Below are 27768 nucleotides of genomic sequence, written 5' to 3' on the forward strand. Positions count from 1 at the left end.
CACTAGAAAACTGAAAGCATGCCCATGGTATTGCAATACAAAGCAATTTAAAGAGGTAATAATAAAAAAAAAGCCCCCCCCCCCCTTCCCCTCTCTCTCTGCCCTCCCTAAATGTTGCGGAACACAAAAATAAATAAATAATAAATATATATGATTCTTTTACATTGATGGAAACGTTTACCCACATACACACATCTTACTCGTATTTTTAAAATGGAACAAACCCCAACATATCTGTTTTATTCTTCTAATGTGGAAACCAAGGTTGTTGGGTATTACTACAGAAAATAACACTATTGCCAATTCTTGCGTTCATATTAAATTTCACCTCTCCTGTGTCGGCCTAACAAGTTTCAGCTCGTCTTGTGTTTTTTTTTTCTCGTCTATTTTTCTGTTATACTTTTTGTTATTCATCATGATTGTTTTAACCCATCGCACAGCGCGTGTGTCAGCCTCGCCGCGTCTCTCCCCCCTTCTTCTTTTTTTTGTCTTCTTCTTTCCCTCCTGTCTGCCCATTTGTTGTGAGCTGTGTATAAATCTCTCTCTCAGGAGGAGTGTCAATCGGTGCGGTGTCAATCAGAGCTTCGGCTTCCCTTTCATCTCTCCTTCCTCCCAATGACTGGAGAGAGAGCGAGAGAGAGGAGGAGGAGGAGGAGGAGGGAGCACGGCTACATTACCAACACACACATACACACACTGGTTACATTACACTGTGGAAGCAGTGTGGGAGCAGTGGGAAGTCGGTCCACGGCGGGTTTTTTCCTCTCTACCTTCTTTTCTGATTGTTTTATGACTTCTGCTTTTATCCCTCCTGCGTCGAGGATGTATTTCGAAGCATGAAAGCGGCGTACTGCGTTGCTTGTTGTCTTGTCTGAGTGTTACGACTGTGTTTTCTTCCAGTTGCACATCCATCAGTTACCTTTTCACCTCAAGACGGTGTTTTGGTTTTGTTAGCCTACTTTTTTTTTTCTTCTTCTTCTTCTTCTTCTTCTTCTCTCCACTTTCAAGGACGACGCAACGCAGCTTCTTCACTGGACCACGGAGGAAATATTATTTATCACTTTTATAAATGCACTTTTTTTAAACGTTGAGGCATTTTTTTTTCTTTTTTCACTGGACCATATCCCTCGTCGGGTGTGTGTGTGTGTGTGTGTGTGTGTGTGTGTTGACTGAAACACTAGTGATGAGATTTTAACTCGTGGTTCGTCTTCCTTTTTGATCCCCCTCCCCACCCCCTCATGACATTGAGGCGTTCACTGGACTCGCATTCTGAGCCTTTACATCTGAAGTTTAGCATATCAAGTTGTCCGGGTCTGAGTTTTCGGTCCTTCCAGTTGAAACAGTCGAGGTGAGAGAGAGAGAAAGAGAGAGAGAGAGAGAAGGGACGCCGGCAGCAGCTCCTCCTGTTGCTCCGGTACAAACACACCGGCAGCGTGTTTGAAACGCCGCTTCCTCTCCGAGACGGAGACGCTCGCGCTCTCGGTTCGGGGGGATTTCTGTGGGACTTTTCCCCTCTGTAGTTTCGGACGGTGCTGGCGCGCGCGTGCGCGCGTGTGTCTGCGCGCGTGTGTTGTCTTTGGTTTTTCTTGGTGAAACAAACAAGAGTTTTTTGTTTTTTTTTTAAAAAAAAGAAAGAAAAATATCCCCCCAAAAATGCCACAGTTATCAGGCGGCGGCGGAGACCCGGAGCTGTGCGCGACGGACGAAATGATCCCGTTCAAAGACGAAGGAGACCCGCACAAGGAGCAGATCTTCGCCGAGCTCAGCCACTCGGAGGAGGAGGGAGACCTGGCGGACATCAAGTCGTCTCTGGTCAACGAGTCAGAGAGCAGCCCCAACAGCAACAGCCACGATGTGAGTACCGGTGGTGTGGTGAATGTTGAGGGAGAGAAGACGGTGGGTATTAAATGTGACCTCCATCAGAGAGGAGAAACAGCCCTGCATCCGGCCAGTAAACAAAGTTGTGTTGTGGTTTTAATCATTTAAAGACCGAGTGTTCATCACATGAATTACTCAGGGTTTACCTGAAGCTCACAGCATTAAAAGATGATGTGAGCTTTAAAGAGAATTTCCTCCTGTGAGACCTTGATCAGTTTCATAATGTGTTAAGCATCTTTATCATAAAGATTTATCTCAGATTATAGAAGGAAAAAAACAAGCTAAGTTTAGGTGCATTTATAGCCTTGACTGCACATTGCATTTTAATTGTATTCATCACGGTACCACTGCAGTCTCCAGACTCAGGTGCACCAGCTTCACCTCCAGAAACCTCCTCTGCATGTTACATCTTAACCACCCACTTTACATTTTTTTTAAAAAACATAATGTATCTTAATGTATACATGAATGTCTGTGGCAGTTATAGTTCATTAGTGTGTAGTAAAATATGGAAGCCAAAAACAAACTGTGAATATATAATTTAAGATGTAGGCATTGGGGCCTTGTGTGCTGCCAGTGACAAGTGGGCTAATAGATGTTTTTGCAGGGGTTCACGTTAACCTTCGGCAGCTGTTAACACCAGACTGATTGGCTTAAAAGCTATTGACAAACAAGATGATTCATTTATTTCAAGGGTCACAAAAGGACAACATCAACATTTTTTTTGTTACCAAGATGTGAATCTTTTTCTAACATCATTGTCGTATTTCATAATTGTCGTGCTCGTTTAACGGTACCCCAATTTATGTATTTTTGCATCCTTTGATGTTGAGAAAAATATTGAACACATGTACAGCTGCATTAGTTTTTCTCATCGCTTACCAATCAGATTATAAGGAGGCATCTAGAAGAAAATCTAAATAATTGTGTTGTGTAAATGCAAATAGAATCTTAATTGAAGAATTTAATAATGATGAATTTTTAATGTTTCCAAAAATGTTACTTTTTTCCTGTGCTTGCAAGATGCCATTTTATACACCCACATAAATACGCAGGGTAGTCATTCAACATCACAGTTTAAATTAACAATAATAATATATTCTGCATCCATCTACCCGTGCACCAACCTCAGGATGCAGGCTGCAGCTTCCCCATCACGCAGTTAGTCGCCTGTTTTTGTCATTAACCGCAATGTTAATGAAATTGTGGGCACATCCTGAACCAGACTGTACACATCCACCACCAAATGTCCTAGAGACACACGAGACAGAGGCTGAATGTTAATTAGGAATCCAGTGAAGCTCCCTCGCTCAGCTTGAAGCCATCCTGAGGGGTCTGAACTCTAAAAAGAGGTCCTCTTCCCAATTCTGATTCGGAAAAGAGAAAGGAAAACGGCTGTGCGAAAAGCAGGGGATTTTATTTCCGTCAAGCAAAAACTGTCTCCACCATTTTCTCTTTTCATGGGATGATTTTACTTCACTTTGAACAGAGGCTTTTAATTTCTAACATAAATACACATAAATTGAAAGTGGGCCTATGGTATTGAAAACAAGTTAATTTGTAAGCTCCTTAAGGACATGAAGCTTAATTAAGTGGTTCTTTTGAAGCTTTGATGCAGGCTGCTCCATCACCTCTCCAAAGATGGGTGTGTGAGAGTGTGTGTTTCTGTGTGTGAGAGTGTGTATATGTGTGTGTGAAAGCTTGTTCTGCTGTGGTGACGAGCAAAAGGGACGGTATTTGTCCCAGCAGTGTTTGTGGGTGTCTGACTGAATCAGCATGTTTTTTTGTTTGTGTGTAACTGTGTTTCAAGTCCATCTTAATTGATTCACCATCATTTCCATTTTATATTCTTTTTTTTTGTATTTACAGGCAGCTAGAATGTCCCAAATACAGCAAGATTCATATCATGAAAAACACAGAGACCATTTGGAGGAGGGTAAGTGACGCCGCCTCAATCAAGAGGTCATTATATCAGCATGCTTTATAGCTAGCATGCCATTTAGATGCAATACATCCTCAGAAGGATTCAACTGCAGCTTAGGAAGTTGAGGTTTCGAAGGAGAAGAAAAAAGTGCGACTTCATTTTCCCCCACACAGAAGTGATCAGTCACACTTGTGCACCGTTGATCCCCCCTCTTATCAGAGCCCCTGTTGTTTTTTGCTGCACTCAGACAGATAAGCTCAAATCCAAGTCTAGTCAGGACACGCTGTACCTCCATGGACACAGCTACCTGTTACCTACCTCGCAGATGAGGGCGCCCGCAGAACCAAAGACACTCCAAGAGGAGGATGAACATACACATTTCCGATTCATTTTACAGAATGATTATAAAGGAACAATCCGACAAAGGAAGAAAATAAAATAAAAAGCACTTTTCTGTCTCTTGTGTTCCTTATAATGCACCCCACCGCTCCCAATAAACTAGTTCCCCACATACATCAGCTCACTGGTCGCACTGTTGCAGGCAACATGTTGCTGCCGCTCGGGGCTCTTTGCTCTCTGGGTATTGTATTCTGACTTCGCGACTGCATGTCATCATTAGGGCTTTGAGGAGGAGTGTGTCTCCTCTTTGTTCCCCTTTCACTCCCCGAATAGGATCCCCTTAAACCAAACACTGGCTTTCCTCACAACAAGATCTGTGTTGCCATCAGGCTGTATACCAAAAACACTCCCAACCCCCCGGCCTTATTACTCCGCGCTCAGTTGAGTGGCGAGTGGCGCTGCATTGAGGCCTCTTGTATAAAGCTCCCCCTCTTAGGTCAAAGGCACAGTGGAACTGTTGGGGCGTCTCCTGTTTTGACACAGTCTGTATGTTCTTCTAATTGGTGCTAATTGGCACAGAGGGGCTCCATTGTTCCTCTGTATAATACGACCTCCTCTCCAAGACGGGAAGAAAGGGTGCAAACAAAAGGCCGAGGCGCAATGGGGCACGGGTTAAAGCGATCCACAGTGATATCATTACGGCTTCAAAAAGGGGCAGGAAGACTTTGTGTTGAGCGTTATTATTAATACCTGTCTGATTTATTGACTGAACAAATTTAGAATGTGTAGGATTTGTTTATGTGTTTGGAGCTCCGGTTTTGTGAGAAATACACATAGTTTTGATGTTGAACAATGTAAAAATGGCTTCATAGGAGCCTTTTGCAAACATGCAGTAAATTGTCACTTTTTTTAATTTTTTTATCAGCAAAACTCCATGAACTGTACAGTAAAGGGCATCCGTACCAGGGCTACCCGGGCTACATCATGATGAGCAACATGAACGACTCCTACATGAACAATGGCTCCCTCTCGCCGCCCATGCCCAGAACGGTCAGTACCAACTCATTTTCTTTTTTTGTGTAACAATTAACTTGAGCCTGAAAACTAACATGTCAAAACATCTTTTTGCTTGAGGCTGACGAAACAAAAATGAGCAAAATGCACAAAGGAATCGACCTTTCCCAATTTTGCGTGACAAGTATTTATAGTTGAAAATAAATAGCTGACACTTTTAATTAGGAGGGAGAAAACCTCTAGAGCCAGTGTTATTTGGCAGTAAAGTTGAGGCATGACATTTATTTTCTTTGGTGGGTTAAGGTTTCTGTTTTCTAGTTGGAAGTCGGTAAAGTCAAACTGAAAGTGCTGGTCTGAAACAACACATTTGCTTTGGCCATCAACACACTCTTGCACAAACCTGCGGGATGATGATAGACCTGCAGAGAGGTGACGTCATGATGCACCTGCTCAGGTTAAACGGAAGTTCAGGCTCTGTTTCGGATATCACTTGTCATGTAACAAACACACAGCGCGCAGACTGAGGACGAAGACAGAAAGCCACCTGTTGCTTTACCTGTCCACAGAGTCTCACGTCTAACACATCTGAGTTATGATCCTTTGTTTTCCATGTGAATTATGTAATACACATCAAATTAAATACCATTAAAGAGTCTCAGAAAATAATATTACGATACTTAATCAATTCAGTGCTTAATTAAATGATATGGTATTGTATAAATCTAATTTCTATTGACCCATAAAAAGAAGACATTGTTAGCGTTTGCTGCTTTTAAGCTTCTGAACTAAAAGCATTTGCTTATATTTCATTTTCTGATTAGAACTGTTCCGTAGAAGAAAAAAAAAAGATTTTCAGATAACTCTGATAACTTGTTATGTATCTGCATTGTTCATTTTTTAAATGTTTGATACCAAACATTTGTTAAAGAATAGTTAGATAAGGCTGATAAAAATATTCTTCGTAGCTGCAGCACAACATGAGGTTAACGAAAGGTTAATTTTTCATGGCCTCTTTTTTTAAATATAAAAAAATAAAAATAGGGTGATTATTGCTTACAAAAAGCTCTTGGGTCAAAATGCATGCAGTGCAATATATTACCAACTAAACATTTCATATTAACGAATCGGTTGCTATCAATTCAGTGTTATAACAGAACATTTAGTTTGGAACAATTTCATGAGGAAAAAAAAATCTTTGTTCTGACCAATATCATTAATCTGAAATTATTAACTGGGGATTCAAAGTAATGAAATAATTAATTAATAAAAGACAGCTTTTCAGATAAAATGTATTGACTGATCAACTAACAAACTTAAACCTCACATTATAATATCAATATAAAAAAAAATAAACCCAATGTTCATAATGTTTGTGTGGCGGAGTATCTTTGTACAATATTTTCCCAGAAGTACCAGCATTGTTGACGCCGTCTCCTTAACAACAATACGTGACTCTTGGATACTGAACGCCTGTCATACTTTCCAGAAGATTAACAGACGGGATATACAGTATTTCTCATCTTGTTAAAATCTTAAGTGATGCATGTCTACATGACCCGAGTAAGCCCTCTAATTAGCCCAGCATGACTGAGGAGGCCTAAAGGCAACACTGCGTCTCCGAGGCTGCTCTGCACTGGAGTTTATAGTACCGTCAAGGGGCGGTGTGTGTTGTTGCAGATATTGTCCCTGTAATGGTATCAATTTCAGGCCAGCTGCAGGTCTCTCACTGGCGGCTTCCTGTGTCTGTCCCGTTTGCAAATTTCTCCTCTCAAGGCAGACATGAAGTGCAGGGCACATCGGCAGCTGTCCAGTCTAATCTGCTTCTGTCCGAGTCCTCGTATCGCACTTGTGGTTTTGATTCCTTCATACAGGAAACACTCACACAACTTCTGGGTCGTTTGTGCTTTTGCAGCTCACACGCGTTAGTTTCATCAGGGTAAAGTTGTGAAATGTGAGCGCCGCGCTATTGTAAGAATGGGCTCTCGGAGGCAGATGTGATTGTTGGGGGCAGATGCCACATGCTGTGTGTAAAGGAACTTCATTCACACGCAACTCTATCACGGGATGGTGTTAAAATTGCATTGCTTTGCCTCTGCCAGAGTTGGAGAGGGTGAAAGTACACAACATTGTCGCGTAAACGGGATTACCTCATGATTTGCCCTCGTCAGTTGACAAATAGAGTTGTTGATGAAAAGCGGGGTAGGATGCTTTTCAAATTCTCCGTTTATGGCTTGTTTTCTGGTCCATTTTTATCGGTTATTGCATTGTACGCAGCGAAAATCTCGTAGCAAAATCTGCGTGGAGACCAGCTGACGGTATGAGAGGAAATTACCCCTCACTGCAGATGAATCAGGCCAGGCAGTTAGACAGCATACTAACTGCCAAAACTTTTAAAGCCCCGCTTTCATTTCATTTACCATGGCTGCTTTTTTTTTTTTTTTTTTTTTCACCCAATCTCCCCCCTCGCCCTTTCTTCAATAAAACGGTAGTCATTTTATATACGTTTCTCTCACTTATCCAATAAAAAGAGCCCCGGCTTGGTGGAGGGATCACGGAACATGAGTCTTCTGGCTTTCTCACTGATGTCAGCTCGCTGCGTCTGCTGCCGGCCACCGCAGCCACAGTATCTGCAGGCCTGGGATCGGTTTTCACTGAGATCAAAGGCACATTCTCCCTTTCATTCTCTTCCATCCCCAGCTCCACTGCCACCACCCCCACCCAGCCCCCAATCCCAGTAGTTTAGATTGATTTCCATTGACCATGACATTCCTGCACATGCCGTCCAGTCATGATGGAGCTGTTGGGAGTAGCTGATTGTCAGCAGATTTTAGGGCTTCTAGCTTGATCGGTCGCCTCCACCGCGAGAGCTGAGACTCTGGTGTCAAGACGCCTAATGGTGTTCAGTTGCGTATTCACGTTGACCACTTCAAAGAGTCGGCGGTGTGCTATGGATACCCTCATGTTTACGTAATCGTATAGCTGCTTTAGGATGTGGAGTCTGCGGGGTATCCAGAGCATAAAGTGGAATGATTTGGAGAGTTCATCTCACGAGGTAAATCTTTTTCTTTGGAAGGAGCAAAAAGGAGCATTGTGTGTTCACTGAACATGATGCTTGTGAGTTGTGCTTTAAAGTAACTTTGGGTTTATATGCACACAAAAAGAGAGTTTATGTTAAAGCAGATAATTGGGATCTATTTTTTTTTGTGTTTTACTGAGTTTAAATTATGTTCGGGGTTAATGCAAAAGAAAAAAGGGTTACTGTTACTCTCTCACAGCATTTTCAGATCTATCAGATACAACAACGAGACCTGTCTATGTGTTATATATGTCTTTGTTAGATATGTTGATGCTTGAAGATCGGAAAGGATCGTTTTCTCTCTGGCCTCTGTGTCTTTGTGATTGTTTATACTGACAAGTGAACTTGCTTCTACAATGGTGGTCGGAATCATCATAATACCCGATAACGGTATTTAGATAATGGTTGCTCAGTATAACTCTTCAGATCATTTAGGATGTCATCACTTCAGGCTGTATGTGTGGAAGAAGAGAAGTTCAGTGCTTTGGTGGCCTTTTTCTTATCCTTCAAATAAGTGTCCTGCAGCCTCTCAAACTCAAGCCAGGATGTGGAAATGACAGCTTCTAAATAAAGATCAACAAGCTTGTGATGGCCAGTACATATTTTTAAATGAGCTGAAATCTATTTTCAGATTCTGTTGTCACATCAGTGTTCAAATGTTTTTTTTTGGTTAAAATCACAAAAAGCCCTGTTTTACATCTCTGAGTTGAAAGAAACCCCACAACCTCTCAGCTCCTGACATCTTACCGAAACCTTCAAAATAAACTTGAATGCGTGGTTGACGAGATAAAGACACAACTGCCTGTTCATGTTTGTGAGACGTTGACAGTGCAGCGATGTGCTCCAAGGTGTGTCACCTGACTGCGAGGATGTGCTGGTGATCTACAGCTGTGTTGCAAAACTCTCATGGTCTTGAGCAACAGCTTGAGGAAAGGAACGGATAGAATCGCTGAATTCTTTTTTTTTTTAAAGCCTAGTTTTGCTGCTATGGTGGGGGGAGTTAAGAGAGCTCCCTCTCCTTTTTTTTCCCTTTGGACCCTCAATTGCAGATCCTCATGGCGAGAAGGAGGGTGTGTGGAGGGGGTGAAGCGCTGTACTTTCCTTTGATGTAGTGAGAACGTGACGGATCTGCTAGCCAGTGTCTCGCAGCGTGGAATCACTAACCCAGGCTTACCTAACGGGATTTGGTAGGACCGCTCTGGTGTCCCTCAGTGCCATGTGTGTCCTGAGCTCATGCCCCCAGCACTACCGTGGAAGATCCCTGTTAAAGAGAACACTACATTTACCAGCAGCCCTCCATGTCCACACATAATGTTCTAGATGACAGCTTATGGCACCTTGTGTAGTTTTTCCTAGTCTCACGTGATGTATGAAGGTTGCCAGAGCTGATTGCAGCATTTTGTCTTTACGTAGCTGGACTATGATCATCTGATCATTTACTTTAGTGCAGTACTGTTTATCTAAAAAAAAAAAGAGTCTAAAACTAAACTAAGTTAAATATGATGATATGATCATATATAATTGCCTCATATAATCCCGGACATCAAATCCATACATATCAAAGAGTCCCGCTGACATTGATGTCATCTGCTGTGCAGCTCTATCGAACAGCGAAATGTGTGTGTGTGTGTGTGTGTGTGCACATGAAGGACAGCAGCAGGGACCTCACACAGAAGAAACACTTGGCGTCTCAGAGTCTTTGTAGTGCCGCTGGCGCTGGGTCGTGGTGTTTTATAAACAGCACCATTAACGCCAAGGTCTCCTCTCGTCCTTCGCTGTATGGTGATGCTGGTTGACACATTGACTCCATATGCACGGTGCTAATGACGCCATGTGGCTGCAATCACCTTATCAGTGTGTTTCATCTCGTGAAATGGAGCTCAGCAGAGTGATTGTCTACCAGGACTAAGAGATATGCATTGTTGTTTCAGATGAGAGCCACAAATATGACAAATGAGGTCTAAGTTTCTGGATTTATTTTTCTTGCTAGTCTGAGTCCATGCTGAGTGATGTGAGCAGGTAGGTTTATGCTCAGATATTATCAGATACATCTGCCATAAGAATAAAAGCAAAGATGAAACGCGATAAACAAAGTTCAAATGAAGAGGTCAAAGTGCTGAAAATGTGTGTGTTTCCATATGTGTGTGAGAAAGGCAATCAGGGGTGTCATGGTTGTGAGCATGACGTGCAGATGCACGCTTAGCCCCAGTTGAAGTTTATTTTGGGCATGTGTTACTTCTCAAAGCGAAGCACTCATAGATGATGGCACTTTCTTCGCTCCCCGTCCTCCCACTGAGTTGGATGGAGCTTAACCAATCAAGCAGCGCTGCCTGGAGCCAGCCAGTCAGGCTTCCATGGACAGGCCGCCGCTCAAGCCCACAACACCTGCTCAGAGGACTTCACTCTTCACCAGCAGCCTGCCACTGATCTCCAGGGGTCAGTGGACGGGCTCGCCAAGGTTATCCCTGTTGCCCAATTCTGTTTGAATGGCCTGGGTGTGAACTTCCTGTCAGGGCGGATCAAAAAAGGAGACTAGAGGGCGGTGTATGGAGCGCGACTGACGTAACTGTTGGTGATGTTATGACTACGCTTAGTTAAGTTATATGGGATGGTGGTGAAGTGGTTGTCACTTGACAACATGTGTTGTTGTTTGTTATCGCCCGAAAATGTGTCGAATGCCCCTACGGCGCACGTTTGATTAACTGCTCGGGTCAACCTCTGATCTTCGATTGACGCGTGTCAGTAGTCCCTCAAAGACGATCACAGTCTCCTCGCTGTTCCCCGACACGGTCATGAAATGAGTAAAAACATGAATAGCTTTATTGACTTCATCCCAACAGTTCGTAGGTCCATATAGAGGCGAGCAGTGTTCCAGCTAGTAAACGGCAGCAAGGGGAACAATAGGACCACAGGAGTGAAACATGGGTGCAAATCCAGCCGGCTGTGTCCAGACTTCAGAGAAGCTCAAACAGCCCTCACTTTGTCCAGCTAAGAAACAGAGCTATGATCAATAGCTGCTCTGTTTTGTATGAAGTCGGCCAGTCTCTGGCGCGCTCTTTGCCTCCCTCCTTGTCTTTGCTGTTCCATATTTTTCAGAAGCTCATTATTTCTTTCTGTGGGTGTGAGTGCTAAAGAGACTCACATGCAATGTGCATCTGACAGCGCTAAAATATTAATGGTCCCCAGTGTCGGAGGTTGGTAGAGGGCCTACATAGTTGCAGTACAAAGGGTGCCTTCTCGCCACCAGGCTTTATTAACAAAGCTGTTAAATGAATGGATGTCTATAGCTTTCTTCTTGCCGCCTTTTGTGTTTTTTAGGGCGCTAAACATCATCAAATCACTTTCTCTTTGTGTAACAATTTGCAACACATACACCAAACGGGTGTTCCATGGAGACTCAAACATGCACACAAATGCATCGTGTAAGAGCTACACTCCACTGTTGCGCTTTCTGCAGAGAGGAGGGCTTTGCCATCCGTTGATGTTGTGTGGTCTCGGCCATAAAAAAAAAACAAAAAAAAAACACAGTTCTTTGACGGTGAAAAAAGCCTGTCTTTAATTTTTGGGAAACCCATAAAAGTTTGTCGCTCCTTTCATATTGGCTGCAGAATTGAAAACAAATGCTACATTCTCCCCTCCTCTCCTTTGAACTGGCCAATTATGGAGTTGTGAAAATAAAAATCAGTCTGTAGATCTCTTTACCCCCCCCCTTTCTCTCTCTCTCTCTCTCTCTCTCTCTCTCTCTCTCTCTCTCTCTCTCTCTCTCTCTCTCTCTCTCACACTCTTTCTTCCTCAGTCACTTTCTTTTTTTTTTTTTTTCCGCCTCCCCCTTGTTTTTGAAGAAACCGAGGGGGATCACTGATGTCAAAGTCAAAACCAAGAGCATTAAGAAAACTGGCGAAATGCAATACAGCTGCAATCCGACATGACGCTAGAAAATAGGGCTGAGGAGCAGAAAGCCTCTCTCCCGTATTCCCAGGGCGCGCAACTGCTCCCGGCCTTGGCTTTGATCTCTTCAAAGCCTCCTGCCTCCTACTAGATGGAGAGTCTTGGCTGCCGCTCGTGAGCGCTGGAGAGAGGCAGGAAGGGAGGTGGGGGTATTTTTTTGGGGGGGGGCGGGCGGGGGAGCCGTCGTCTTTTCCTTTCCAGGGCTAAAATCAATCACGGTGCCGAGGCAATTATGTGTAATTCAACCCCAGCCAGATTAGTGACTCCTGTTACCTGAGCGACCGGAGCTCTGTAATCTGTGAGACACACCGGCCTCACCGGCAAAGGAGTAGCCAGGAACAGGCCGGGGCACTTGAGGGAAAGGAGGGGATTGAGGGGCGAAGGGAGAGGTGCTGAAAAGCGGGCTGCCATGCTGCCGTCCAGCAGAGCAGAAAATCTGAGTACAATAGAGTGATTACACTTGCAGATGTAGCCGCGTTTATGACGACGTGGATACGGAGAACAGAAAGAATGACGAGCGCTGATGGCCACGGAGCTTGATAGTTAGTGTGCTAACTAGCCAGGCCTCTTTTGTGTCGAAACATGTGGGTAACGTCCCCACCGCTGTGCTTCCAGTCCTCCCCCACCATCCGCCACCCTGTCCCCCCTCCAGTGCCATATCTCTATCCCTCATGCCCTCCATGAGGGCTCCGAAATGCAAGCTTGGCTAAGGCTCCTGCCCCAGGCGCCCAATTTACTATGGCTGGAGAAAAACTCAGTGGCCCCAAGTCACAGAGGAAAACAGCAGAGCTGAATGTTGCTCTTTCCCTGCTGCTGCAGTTCGTCTGATCTGTGCAACTGTTTCAGTGTCTTAACACACAGCAGTGTAACAATTTACACCCTTCTGTTTTTTTATGTGGCTTACTGAGAAGATTTATCCCAATTATGTTTGCTCCTAGTTTAGGCAAATCTAGAACGTGGTAGGAGTTTGATGCTCATGACTAATACCACTTAGCGTACGTTATGAGATTATTTATTTGTATGACTTTTTAGGCCTCTGATATTTTCATGTGGGGTTAAAACCAGTGCTTGGAAGGAGGGCAGAGGGCAAAGGATGAAGTGCTATTCCACAATATTGATATTTAATTGTAAATATATAATTACCTTGGCTGTTATTCTTCCCTGTGCTCAGTCTGTATGCGCTGATGTCACAGGGATGAGAACAAGGCTTTGTTTTTCCCCCTCAGCAGTCACTTGATGCAGGATGATGAAACCTACAAAGATATCTAGCAAGAATGTGTTTGTTCATCTGATGAGCTCGTCTAGCGCTCCATGTTTCTTTTGATCATTGGACTACTCGGTCGGTGATTGAAGGCACTTATTTCCCTTATGGGATGTACTCATTGAATAAATTACATATATCGTCCTGTAATAGAACGTAGATGATCAGGACCTTGATGTCTGCGATAGTTTTAACAAGGCAGGCTGACAGGCGAGTGGAGCTGACTCTAAAAATATAAAGGTCACGCCGAATGGATTATGTGGAATCAATGGAGCCACCGTCCAGCGCAGCAGGAGCCCTTAAATCCACTAGCAGCCATAACCCCTCGGCTCAGGGGCCAGGTGACGCTTTTCATGTCCTCCAATGGAGAGACATCACAGAGGCATCCTCCACTTTGAGCTGCCCGTCATCAAACAATGCATCAAAACATCAAATCAATCCACCCCCACTGTATCTGTCTTTTGATATGAAAGATGGGGGGAATGGAAGCGCCCACTGCTCCCCCTCCCGCACCCACCACCAACACCACAAATCTACATCTACCGCTACTGAAGCAACGATAGAGTGAAAAGGTTGTGCTTGTTTGAAAAGTGTAACAGTAGTAATCTGACCTAGGGTCACAAATCCACACCGGGACAGTTTTACATGGGTCCATTTTATGAAAGGGTGAAAACAGGTTATTGCAGTCTCTTGGATTACAACTCTGGGATTACTAGAGCCAGCACTACCATGTATATATCGGTTATTCAAGCTGTACTTAAATTCTGCTGCCTGTGATTGCAAAGACGTGTGTGAACATGGTTGAACACAACTTGACATGTTATTCTCATGAGGGCACAGTGAAGGAACGACACATGCTAACTGTAGAGTTATATAGCAATTATCTGAAGGGCTCAGGACTTCTTCCTACACTATCATAAAATCCTACATTTTACATGCCTTGGTTTAAGATTTCAAGTTACAGAAAAATACATTAATGATATACATTCATGGTGGCCGAGTATTGCAGCCGACTTTTAGTATTTCCTAAAATATACTGTTTAATATATTTGATATTGGGATTAATGAATATCAGATTTTTTTCCAATGACTCAGAAAGTCTATATTACTAATAATTTCCCCAGATCCAAAACTTATATATTATCATTGCTTGTTTTACGTGTCACATTTTTTTTTAAGCCCGGGGATATATTTTAAGCTCAGGCCCTTCAATCTAACATTGCTTCTTCATAGTCAAATGAGATTGAATTAAAACGTATGAGCAGTCCACAATGAATATATCTATTATAGAGTTGAATTACAACCACGGTGTGTTCATTGTATGGCCTACCATTCTGTTTTGTAGCATCAGGTGCACAAGTGTGCCCTGCAATGTTGCCGTAACCATATGCCCTGAGCCTGAGGAGCCCCCTTTGTGCTTATGAAATGTACTATTACCATTTGTTTAGAGGTATCAAGGGATAAGCAGACGTTGTCCGTTGCCATGTTGTACACGGTGATTGTTTTGTTTGTATTAAAGCCCCCCGAAAACCCTGCCGCAGATCTAATTGACGGGGCTGAGTTTTCATGTGACCGTTCAGATCCTCGGAGAGGTTCTTGAAGTGTTCGCTGCTTCTCTGGGGGATGGAGAAAAGCCATTTGTTCGGAGGGGGATCAGATTTGAATAGCTTTGTGCTTTTCATTCAGATCGTAACAGGGGCGTGTGCGCCTGGCTGGAAAGAAACCCTAAAATGTGTGGTTTCATTAATGACTAATTCCAGGCTGAAAGGCAGTTGTTGGTAGTCTTTACCAGTTAATCCCTTAAAACGTGGAATCACACCCAAACAGTGGGCTGCTGGTTTTGTTGTACGGCCTCTAATGTGAATGAGCCGAAAAGTGTTTTACAACCATGAATGCCTCTTAGCATTATAACCAGGAGCGAAACGTTGCATGATTTGTTACTATGGCTATAGGTAACCAAGACAATCTTGGTCCACTGAAAGTCCACCGCCACTTCAATTAATCGATTGGTCGATAAGGGAGGGGGGGATAATCGGCACATTATGTCTCGATTAACGCACTTGGCCACCATCTGCACTCTACCTAGTAGCCTCCATGGACATATATACATTAAATACAAAATATATATCCAAAATTATATTATTATTTTTTTTTCTAATTTAATGATAATAATAGATTTAAAGTTGACCAGCACAAACCAGTCCAGATTAATTGAATGTCCAAATAGAATAAGCCATCTCGAGGGGATCCAGTTATATTATAATCAAACGATTACATTATTTATTGGACCAAACCTATTGAAATATGACAAATCTGATATGTTCACACTTAAAGCCTACATCGGCCACACCCTCCCGTCCCAATAAGAGAGCCGATACGCCCCGCCCAACCCCCAAAAATATGCATTGATCACCTGATCCTGAATCGCTACAGTAGCACATATGTCAGGACTGAGAGACGGAGACAGAGACACTGAGGACTATGGTTTACTCTGAGGCGCTCCTCGAAGGTCCTCCTGAGGGGATCCACAGCTGCCACAGCTGGAGCGATCGAGGGCTCTCTTCCTCCCCCACCAACAGTAGTGGGAATATCTACACTAAGTATTTGTTAAAATTATTTGTGAAAATGTTATTCTTTGATGTTGAATAGCAACAAAACAAGGAGCCTAACACTTGAAGAAAGACATGAATTATCTGCCTCTCTCTCTCTCTCTCTCTCTCTCTCTCTCTCTCTCTCTCTCTCTCTCTCTCTCTCTCTCTCTCACACACACACACACACACACACACACACACACACACACACGCACGCACACGTTGCTCCCGCCCCGAAAAGAATGGATTATGAATGAATGAATGGACTTGCTTGTTAATGTAACACAAGCGATTGTCCAACCGATGAGAATTAAGTCAGACAAGAGCATATCGAGCAACCGACCAGAGGGTGTCGGCGCCATTTGTAACAAAATGAAAAACACAGCTTTGTCTGGCAGCTTGTCTAATTATGTAAAAAGGTTATTTTGGAAGTGAAGGGAGACCGAAACATGAAGAGCTTGAAGCGCAATCCTTCATTGAGGTGGCAAGAGCATCGACCATGTGACTACAGGGTCAAAGGTTCAGATCAAGGCCTGTACACAGGTGTCAGGACACCTGAGGCCACAGGGCTCCTTGTGACCCTCAGTTTTCAAAGCATTACATAAATCTAGACATTTAACCCTATCACAAGAAGTTTGTGTTCTGTTGACACATTTTTCTGTGCATTCAATTTTTTCTTCCATCAAGCCGTCATCCGATGTTTTTATTCTTCCTATTATTGCTCGTTGTGTTGGTGAAACACTGTGCAACTATCTCAGTGAAATACACAAGGAAAAGTAGGTCAATACTCTCTACAGCTCAGGCAGAGCCAGCTCTCGTTCAAATCACCTTCCTATCCACATTTTTTGAAGTGTGTGCCATTGAAAACCTTCCCCACGAAAACAGCCTGCTGCTGTCTGCCTTCGTCCAGCTCTCCCCGGCTAGCTTGCAGTGCTAATATTTACCCCTTCCTTTCCGAAGATGTAATGTGCAATGTTGCATGGGAGCTCGTCGGGGCTTAGAGAGAAGAGTACTGTCTCTAGCTCTCGTCTCCACAGGTAGAGACACACAAAGACCCCCACCAGACTCTATTTTCCCCCTCAACGCTGAGCTCCCAAATCCAAACTGACAGCCATTCATGCCCAGAATACCTGGGCGAAAGCTGAGGGGGGGAAACACTATCTAGGTGTAGCAGGCAAATCCGCTCTTGTTCGACGGATCTATGAAGCTCCTGCATAAGGCAACTCATCAGCACTTTTTCCCCATTCTGCGCTGTATTTTCTCTCCCTCTTTCTCCGCGTCCCTGGTATTGTGCCGAGGCTAAGGTTTTAGCGCGCCTGCCACACAAAGTTAGCTTGTGCTGCGATTTTATTTGTGTACATCTCTCAGGGCCTTCGAGTGTTGTTGTTGAATGTGGATGTTGGCACCATCGTGCTGCCTGGCATGAATGTAGCTACTCAGCAGACCAGAGCTGGCTTCTAATGATAAATCATGCAGTGTGTTAATGCAGCAGCAGGGTTGCTATAAATAGTCGCTGGAGAGGGATGACGATTGATTCAGGAAGAAAAATAAAACCAGCTCCAAACATTTCCAGCTTGTGATCAGCTTTATGGGCTGAGTTCAAACGTCGGTCCCCACGATTCGCATGTACTGGTTTCAAACACACAGCTGATCAAGTAAATGGTGCAATGACGCAACTAAAGGTCGCTAGGCTTCGTGACTCAGATTCTATTACATTGACAGTATCCAGATATGCCAGCTAAACCAGATATACCAGAAAGCTGTGACTTTGGTGCCACAGGTGCTGAGAAATGACACAGTTTTGGTGTCATCTAAGGTGCTGTTAAAGGATTTTCAGTTAAGCTGACTCTCCAGATCCAAGCGAAGTGATGGAGCTGCAGAGAGCAGCCATGTTCTTTGTAGGGGTATAGATGCCTAGTGGGTGCTCAAGTGTGTGTGCGGTCTGCCCTATTGTGTATGTGTTTGCGTGTGCGCTCGCAGGCCTGCTGACAGTGGCACTTCAGCAGAATGTTTGCCCTTTCCTCAGTCCTTTGATGTGACCAGGTCCTGCTGTGATAATGAGCCCTGTGCCCCGCCGCAAGGTGAACATCCTGCAGTTCGCCCAGGGCTCTGCCAGAGCAGCGGCCCAACCCCCACCACTCCTCTGCCATACACAAATGCACACACACACACACACATGCACATGCACACACTCTGCTAATACAACAGTGGAGGAGCAGACCATCACTTAACCCGTCAGAGCTGATCGACTGCCACACAGTGCTTGGATAGTGTAAAAATGACGACGATCCATCATGTGGTACAGAAGCATTCAAAACCTGTACGTATATGCACATCATGGCCGGGCAATATAGCGGACTGTGGTGATTGATATCATATGAAAATATGGAAGTATGTATGCAGAATTATAAAGAAATAATCATTCATATTTTTGAAGTATGGAAAGAAAAGGTCTGTTGGTAGTTTATATTTTTCCTCTTGGCAGTAAATCCTGTTAAAAGACCAAAACCGACAATGGATTGATCCTGCTAACATGTATCTTCTGTGTAGCTAAAGTCTTTATCTTCTGTATCTTTGCCATAAACTCTTTATTGAGTCAAACAAGAAGTTGAAGGTTGCATTCACACGAGATCCAGCGGTGCGGCAAAAACACCGGTCCCCCCAATAATTTAAATTGTTTTTGTACAAATCTTGGAGAAACTCGACTCAACATCACGCTGCGGTGGCCACTCCCATAATTGGCCATCCAGTTCTGTTCACCAAGGACACAAATGACGTCAAAGTTTTTGCAGTCAATGGGCCATCAGCTATACTTCCACACGGCCGCACAACCCTGTGGCGAATCCTGGACACTTCTGATCTGGTGTAAATTCAGCTTAAATGACAAAGCAGCAGAAAACCATACTGATGAACGTGATGGCTTCATTAAGATGAACATGGGCACTGCAGTCCAACATAAACTGTTCTGCTGCCATAAATAAACATGTTTTTTTTTAATTTGACGGAAAATATAGTCACCAGCAAATACGCTGTAAAATAAAAGTTTATATTGTTGACCCTTTATAAAGATTAACATCTTCAATACTAACACATTTTGACTGAGAGCCACAAACATTTGTAGGATGAAGTTATTGAGAAAAAGACCAGCATGTTGCTGGTTTTGGTCTCTGCATGGGATTTGTTGACAATTAGAAAAATCCTTTAACTATGTTGCACTGATATGTATTGCATCAGTGAAAACACCTCAAATTATTATGTTTTTTTTTCCACATAAAAACTATAGTTATTTTGTGAAACAATAACGCCATATTCGACTTTATACAAGCTGCAAGATGATTTCACAACAATTCCATATACAAAATTACTAAAATCTTATCCAACTCTCTACTGCAGCTTCCAGCCTTCACAATCTTTTTAAAGCCTGAACTCTTTGAGAACAAACCCAATGTCATAGTGATTTGCTGTTCCTACTTAACTTGCTGTGGCTTGACAGCGAAGAAAAATAGCAACTGGATCATTTCTAATGTTCTGTTGCTCTTCCCCCAGTTTTTTAATAGCTCTGCGACATATAGAAATTAAGAGTTGAACACTTTAAAAAGCGGATAAAGTCTTTTCATCTAGAGCAAGGCATATTTCACACAAATTATCTCCTTTGCACATCCAGTATGAGAGCTAGCGTGATTGGTTTGCTTGGAGCACACGCTCTTCATGCCAACTGAAGGATGATGGGTAATCCACCTCGTCCTATTCCCTTGTGCTTGGTGGTAGAAGGAAAGAAGACAGTCAGCTGTTAATAGCTGCTTTGTGTGCTTTGTGTTCACATGGCGCATGTATGGGTTAACTTCATTAAGCGTGTGGTTATTGCAGTCTCTGATCTCTTCCCTGTGTACCGTGACCCTATTTTACAGCATGTCTATATAGCATAGTGGAGTTGTGTGTGGATTCCATTTTAATACGGAGGCATGCGTCGGTCATGTGTGGTTAATGTGAAGTGTTTGACATGTGGCTTGTGTGGGCGTATCGGTGGTATATAGGACAGCGTGACAAATGTCCCAGCATGATAAATTTGTGCTGCAACTTATCTTTTAAAACCATAACATTGCATATGTGGAACATGCCTATTTTGGTCAGCTAGCAAACACCGTCCTGCTTCTAGTTTGCGAATCATATTTCATGATGATTTGTACTTTTATTCCCATATTTACCAACTCGCCTTGGACATCAGTGTCACAGCTTCTGTTCAACCTTTGGACTCTGAGTAGCAGTAGTGAAATGTCTGATTGAAAAAAAGGAAGAGGAGAGAGGGAGAGATTAGGAGAGAGTTATCACAGATGTAAATGTCTCTCTAGGGTAGGATTTTCCTGTTATTCGTAGCCTCCTCCGCTCCTGTCCCTGTGGTTGGCTTCGCTTGTTCGTCTCATTACCCCGGGCGCGTGGCGCTCCTTCGCTTGCTGGCGGCCCAGCTTTCTTCTTCATTAATTGGGTTTCGTTGCATTAAGCCCCCTGGCCAAGGGGCCATCCTGCCAATAAAACATTCCATTTTTAGCACTCCACTTGAAGCTGGTGGGGTTCAACCCGCTCTGTGAATGGTAATTGGTTATTTATTTAAGCTTCCTCAGGTTGGTCTCCACTGATTTTGGTAAAGGGGGAGAGGAGGAGGGCTCTACAATGATCACATTGTCAGAGGATACAGTAGCCAAAGATTGTATTTAAACAGCCAGAGGTGGGCGTGCTCTCTCCCAGTGATTCACAGTTATTTTAAACCATTCCCTCAGGTGATGGCAATCATCATTTTATTGGAAATTTAAAGCAAACTCTTGATGGAACTGGTTGTAATCACAGGACAATGATTCTTTTTTTCTGTTAACATCCTGGGCAGAAAATCCTGTCAGTAGGTGAGGTTGTGTTTTGGGGTGAAATGGGCTTCTTAGTGAAAAGATTTAGCAGCATGGGAATCCATAGCCACCACTTGAGCTGCCATCTCCCCAGCTGTTTGTGAAACACCTCATATGGTTTTCACACACTTGATTGTAGCTGCAGGCGCGAAGAGTCCTCATTGCATATAAATTACAGAAGTGGGAAGTGATTATTATAAAATTCCCGCTTTCCCTTTTTTCCACTCCTCTCTGCAAAAGTGGTATAATTGAGTAGAGTACAAATGCCGTGCTGTGTGAGGAGAGAGAGGGAGAGAGAGAGAGACGCTAAAAAAGGCAATATTGCAGAGATAGTTATGCATATACCGCACATACGCATGTACAAACAGACACACACACACACTCGTGCTCCGAAACCACGGCAGGATGCAGGTGGAGTCTGACAGAACACAAGTTCCGAGACTCAGGCGTGCCGTCAGAAAAATCCTCCCTCCGAAAAAACAATAAAGAAACAAAAAAAAGAAAGGTCCCATATCCCTTCCCCACCCCCATTTACAGACTGCACGCCAAGTCACTGGCTCCCCGTACTGAAACACACTGGAGTGTCTTCTCCGTGGAGGGCTTCCTGCCAGCTCCAGTTCCGCACAATGAATTTCTCTTAAAACCACATCTGAGGGGTTCTTTAGAAGGGCCGGCCAAGCCTGGATATGAAATTCCAAATGGAACGTTTTCTTTTCAATCCTCACCGCCTCTCCTCTTTCACTCTCCCTGAAAAATATGAATAGAAAGATCCTAAGCCTATTATTTCTCCTATACAATAAAAGGGACCTCCAATATGGCCGCCCTCCATCACAACATCACTGCTGCTGCCGCTGCTGCTGCTGCCGCCGCTAAGGGCATTTAGAGTCGGGATGGGGGATGAGAGGGGGTTAAATTGCAGCAAAGTGCCGTGACACTCACGGTTGTGGTCACCTGAGTGTCTCCAACTACTTCCTCCAGGAAATTGGTAAAAGGGTGTCCTGCTTTTTATGTGTAGACTTGCCAAGAGCTGCATAGTGGAAGCAGCAAGCCAACAAGTCTTCACCTGGAGGAAGTGAAATGGTGGCTCCATGACGACTGTTGGCACCGTAACGTACCAGTGTGACTATTTCGCTTCACCCCGATAGATTTCTCGCCATCATACGAATGTTTAGAGAGATGTAAAGATGTAAGAAGCCTGAAAAACAATGCATTGCTTTTCCTTTCCTCCGAGAGTAAACCATGGTTAGTTGTGCCATGCAGTTTATGTAAATGTGAACCCAAACAGCCATAAACTGTGTATTGGTCACAGTGGCCTGCAGGTTTTTCTCTGGTGGATTTTTTTGCCATTATGGAGGCAGTTTATTAAGCAGTTGAGAAAAATGTGATATGACAGCTGTAACTGGGAAAAGCACAAAAGAGGGCTTCTCCTCAACGGCGGAAGCCTCTAGCCTTCTTGGATGCTAAGTAGTCAATCACCTTTCTTTTTTTTGCGGTATTGTAGTTTGTGTGTGTGTGTGAACAAGTATGATAGACAAACTTTTGTTTCTGCAAGCTTTTTCTTTATTTTCTATCTGCTACAAGTTGGAGAAAACTTCCAGCTAAGATGGTAATCCCTTAGGTTCTTATCTCATTCCCACAGGATAACAAATGGGAGTGGACAGGCGTAAAATAATATGGGCGAGAATGCTATCATTTAGCCCCTGGTGTAGGCTTGTCCCTGCCACCCCTCCTAGTCCTCCTTTAGGTTAGCATCCCTTGCTAATAAGCCCTCCCCTCTGTAGGATGAGGTCTGACACTCCCACAGTCGCAGATTATCCCGTCACCTTTGACTCTTGTTGACAGGGGTCAAAGAACCTCACTCACCTAGGCTAATGTGAAAAGCCTCTGCATTATGGCTGAATTAGTTGCCCTTATTTGAGGACAGTGTGTTCTCAAATGCCACAATGTGGACTGTGATAGATGGTGGCACATGAAGGCTCTTATCAAGAGAGCAACTGAGAGAGAAATTGGCCCTGGGAGATGAGATCCTCATCCTGATCAAAGGAATCTGATGCGGATGATGCGTCATGTGGTTGAGGATATCTTTCTCGGTACACACACACGCACGCACATCCACGCACACAGCACACATACTGCCCTTTTGTGTTCCTAGTTAGGATGTTCCCAGAAGGTGGAGAGAGGGAGAGGCGGCTCTTAAGTGCAGGCCGGTGCCAGTCTGCGAGAGGTTCAGCAGAAAACACACATTCCAGCCACCGTTGTGTCCAAGGAGTTTTCTGTCTGTATGTGTGTGTGGTAGGAGTGTTGGGACCGGGCGAGGAGGGGCACCAATCACCACTTAGTACTGCAGGAATGTCACCTTGGCTGACACCTCGCTCGGACAACGAAGCGAGAGCTTATAGAGAGCAGTCCCGTGATTGGATCGCCTCCTCAGAAATCTATGCTCCTACTAAATTTAGACGAGTATCTCCAATAACATTATTTATCAGGTGACCGTTCCTTTGAGAGCATCTGATCAAAATCTCATGGAGCTCTTTCATTCAAAGCTCACGGGAGCCCTTTGGTGTCTCACCCAACAGCGAACTAACGTCTCTCCGATTAGCCACATTACCTGTGGAGGTGATATTTTGACTCCAGCTCTGCCCTGGGCTCAGATTGTGAATAGTAGATTTAGCATGGCTAAGCATTGCCATGTGTTCATTGCCGCTGAAGCATGTAAGCGCTCTTGGATGGGGGGGGGGTCGGGGCCGGGGATTTTTTTTGGGCCTGGCTCGGTCTATTTTAGTTGTTGGAGGCAGGTCTCTCTGAGTCAGCCGGTGATGGGGGGGGGGGGGGGGGGTGTTGTGCTCAGGACACTCCTGACGTGATTACCCCTGCATTAAGTACCACTGCAGACATCTGTCTCACTAGCGCTCTCTGTCCGCAGCCAACCCCTCCTCCTCCTCCTCCTCTTCCTCCTCCTCCTCCATCCCTCATCCCTCCTTCCCCCGGCTCTTGCTCTGTAATGAACTCCCCTTATTCACCAGCTAATGACTGCCTTTGATCTCCCGCCGAAGACCTCTGCTCTAACTCTACCCGGCGAATCTTTCTTTTCTCTCCCCTCCCTTTGCTCTACCCCCTCGCTCGCTCTTATTCGCTGCAGCTCTGTTTCTCTCTTTTGCTGTCTCAAACATACTGGTGCACCTCTTTGACTTGTTTTTCCTCCCTCCTTCAGGGAGTGTGGGGGTTTAGGTCATGCTGACCCCGGCAAAACAAAGTTTTTAAGGTGCTGCTGCTAAAAAATGAAGAAAAAGTTTTGTAGTTGTACCTTCTCGCCATACTATTAAGCTTCATCCTCATCGACATGGAGGCAGACCACCCGCACTAGACTATGTTCCGCACCAGTCGCCAGATCATGTGGTAGCGAACAGGGCCAAATTGTGCATGGAGCGATGCAGCTGAAGCTCATGTATACTGTCAGCCCTTTTTATATTGTTTAAAATGTTATTTTGCTCCACAGTCCAACAAAGTCCCCGTGGTGCAGCCGTCCCATGCAGTCCACCCGCTCACCCCACTGATCACGTACAGTGACGAGCACTTCGCCCCAGGTCCTCACCCGCAGGATGTCAACAACAAACAAGGTAAAGACCAAGCCAACCGATCACGACAACACACACACACACACACACACACACACACACACACACACACACACACACACACACAGCCTGTACAACATGCAGGAGGCTGCAGGGTCTCAGGAATACAACTTTACAAATGATCCGTGTTTTCAAATATTCTGGACGTTCTTTTCCTCCTTTTGCTTTATAAATAGTAGTGACAATGTTTTCAAAATAGACACACAAAAAAATCCATTTTCTCATTGGAAATATTTCAGTAAGAAAAATAGGGACTATTAATTAAAGATGCACAGATTCAGCTTTTCCCCCCCAGGAGACTGAGCTCAGGGTTTACACCCGTACCAATCTGATACCGGTGATGTCTTTTACTTTAATTTAAATACGTAGAACTCATTGGGATCGTTTTTTATCTATCATAACAAGAGGCCAGGGACTCCGGTCGGACCAAAAACATAATATTCCTTCAGTCATACCAGGCTGCCAACTGTTACTGGAAACAGTGAATAATAAACATCGAAGAAGAATCTGTATTTTATGAAATGGTTCCCATGAAGGCCGAAACCTTATCCGCTTAAGTAAATCAGTATCTGTGCCGGATATATCCACATCTTAATTCATGGTAAGTGTCTGTGAGAACAACAGTAAACAACTTCATTTGACTGGCATAGGTTAAAAAAGTAATCATTTTGTGATTCTGTTTGCTCCTATTAAAAGATGTCATGTTGTATTGACAGAATAATGGGCTATATTCCCTATCACCTCCTAGAAGGGCTTTATTGACAGGACCACATTTTCTCCACATGCATAGTTACATTTTATCAGAACTGGCATTCAGAAGTCCTGAAGTCGTTTCATTTACAGATTCACTGCACACTGAAACTAATTTTATTTCTATTTAAACATCCCTTTGTGCCAACACTGTCAGGAATCAATAGAGACAAACAGACCAAGATGTGTCACAGCAAAATCAAAGTCATCCATCAGCTCTTCACATAAACTTATTTGAAGCATCCTGCGGGACGGCGCGCTGAGCTCTGCTGCCCTCTCCTTCTGCACTCGCTGCCTCTCAGTAACAACATCAAGCTGCAGCTCTGACAGCTGCAGAGGAGCTCCTCGGCAGTTTGGACGAGCTCCTCAGCCCCGCACAGCTGGAGATTTTGGCAGCTTCTCACAAATGCGAAAAGATGTGAGCCCTGCCATAGTTTTGTCCCACACCTTTTCTCTTCTCGTGGCTTTCTTCTCCTGCGGCTGCCAGTTGAAAAGGAGGAGAGGGATCAGACAGGATGTAGGCGATGATGAAGATGATGATGATGCTTGGGAGGTTCTGAGGGACCGACTATAAATAACAAAGTAGAACTGAGCACTGGAGTACACAGCGTAGTGAGATGAAGGGACAGACATATGCACTGTGCTCCACATATGCCAGAGGAATCGTGCATCAGACACATTTTTATTAAATACTTTTCGAAAGGAAGCAGGAAAGAATGGTGTTGACATGGAATTGAGCAATAAATAGTTTGAACGCACATGCATGCTTTTGATTCCCGAGATTTGTTGTCATGTAGTACAATTCATGAAGTAATGTCATCCATTTTACTGTTTGTGTTGGTCTTGCCGGTCCATCGAGATCCACTGCGTTTCTGACAAACACTGAGGAGCAGAAAAGACCCCTGGAGGTCTTTTTCTTTTTTTGATCTTTACTCCCGCAGCCCAACAGAAATCCATGTCCAAGCGATCCAGTTTGCAGCAGAATTTGCTGCAAATGATTTCCCCAGGCATATTCATGTGTGTATACCAGTCGAGTTAAGCTGAAGATGCTTAAAACGAAATCTCTCTTATTCTCTTTCTTGCTGTCCCTCTCTCTCTCTCTCCCTCTCGCTCTCTCTCTCTTTCTCTGTCTGTCTTTCTCGCTCTCTCATATCGACCAATTGCTGCTGTGCCTTCCTTAGTGGGCTCAGACTTTGATCTGCTCGTTAATTATGAAAAACAATCATGGATTTTCTCATTATGAGCTCTAATATGCACAGGGCCGCAATGCAATGGAAGGAAGGTCGAGCGGAAGGGGGGGCCTTTGAACATTCAACACTTAAACCTTCCATGTATACTGTTTGAAAAATGAACATAACATGGGAACGCTCATTTGAATTTACATTATTTCCAGGTTTTACGATGGAAAGCGTGTTAGTGTTGATTGTTTTGAGAGGAAATGAAGCCGTGTTGGGCGTCAACGGGAACATGTGAACAGGGGAGTGGGTAATTAGGCACCTTCGGGGTGTGAGTGACAAGGTTAACACGCTTGGGCTCTCTCCGCCTCCCTCACCGCCTCACCCCTTGCCTCCTTCCCTTCTGCCCTCAGGAGGGCCCTCAGGAGTGTTAGGTGGTGGATTAGTTGGCAGGGGGTAGTGCTATGCGTGCTATGAATCCAACGTTGCAACATTGGCTTTGGAGATATAAGCCCCCCGTTCGCCCTGCCTCTCCGAGGAGAGAGGCCCCTTCAGACCACAGCCTGGAGAGAGAAAGAAGAGAAAAGATAGAGGCAAGGAGAAAAGGCTGGCTCCAGCAGGGATTAGAAGATGGCGCTAATCTGGAGGCATTTGGCCTCTTTTCTTTGTGTGTGTGTGTGTGTGTGTGTGTGTGTGTGTGTGTGTGTGTGTGTGTGTGTGTGTTTGAGCACACATGTCGGCTCATTGCACTTGTATGTGTGTGAACAGCATTTCCTGATACCTACAGACTGTCAGTCTCGCTCTGTTCTAAAATAATACAAAACAAATAGTTGTCTCTCAAGAGGACATGAGTTGCTTTAGATTTAGCGAAATATGAATCATTTTACGGCCCCGGTCCCAGTTAAGTCTTTCTGCAAAAAAAAGGACCCCTCGACCTTGAAGCCTAGCAGGAGCTGACGAGCTGGAGATGGAGGAGCTTAGTCCTGAAGATCCACCGACAGTTAGTCCAAGTCAATCCCGTGTCTACTGGGAAAGCTGCAGCCTCTGCCACAAAGAGGAAGCCTCAATTAACCAGCTTAAAGATGCTGCGACACACTGGAAGGACTCTCGCTAAGCAGGGAAAATATGATCCTTTTCTTACTGGTTGATAATGTGAGGTCAAGAAACGTGTTCAAGCCCCGACATTGCGCGCTGCCCTTGACTCGCAGTGAAGCAGGATGGGGAGGTGGGAAGGAGTAATGGCTTTTCAAGGATAAAATCCTAACCCAAGGTCAATGAAATT

The 27768-nt window shown here is 44.3% G+C and overlaps 1 protein-coding gene across 7 annotated transcripts in view; it reads left to right on the forward strand.

The window, feature by feature from the left end:
• Window positions 1-714: 714 nt before the first annotated feature.
• The window catches only part of lef1 (lymphoid enhancer-binding factor 1), a 41659-nt gene continuing 14605 nt past the window's right edge, over window positions 715-27768 (forward strand). For all 7 annotated transcript variants that reach the window (XM_068588808.1, XM_068588809.1, XM_068588810.1 and 4 more), the window contains exons 1-4: window positions 715-1854; window positions 3748-3814; window positions 5067-5191; window positions 24423-24543. In XM_068588808.1, the coding sequence (XP_068444909.1) occupies window positions 1654-1854; window positions 3748-3814; window positions 5067-5191; window positions 24423-24543 (514 nt within the window). In that variant the 5' untranslated portion in view covers window positions 715-1653. The remainder of the gene's footprint in view (window positions 1855-3747; window positions 3815-5066; window positions 5192-24422; window positions 24544-27768) is intronic.

The sequence above is a fragment of the Clinocottus analis genome, unplaced genomic scaffold (assembly GCF_023055335.1).
Source record: "Clinocottus analis isolate CAN_PGR_092001 unplaced genomic scaffold, fCliAna1.0.p SCAF_22, whole genome shotgun sequence".
Lineage (NCBI taxonomy): Eukaryota > Metazoa > Chordata > Actinopteri > Perciformes > Cottidae > Clinocottus > Clinocottus analis.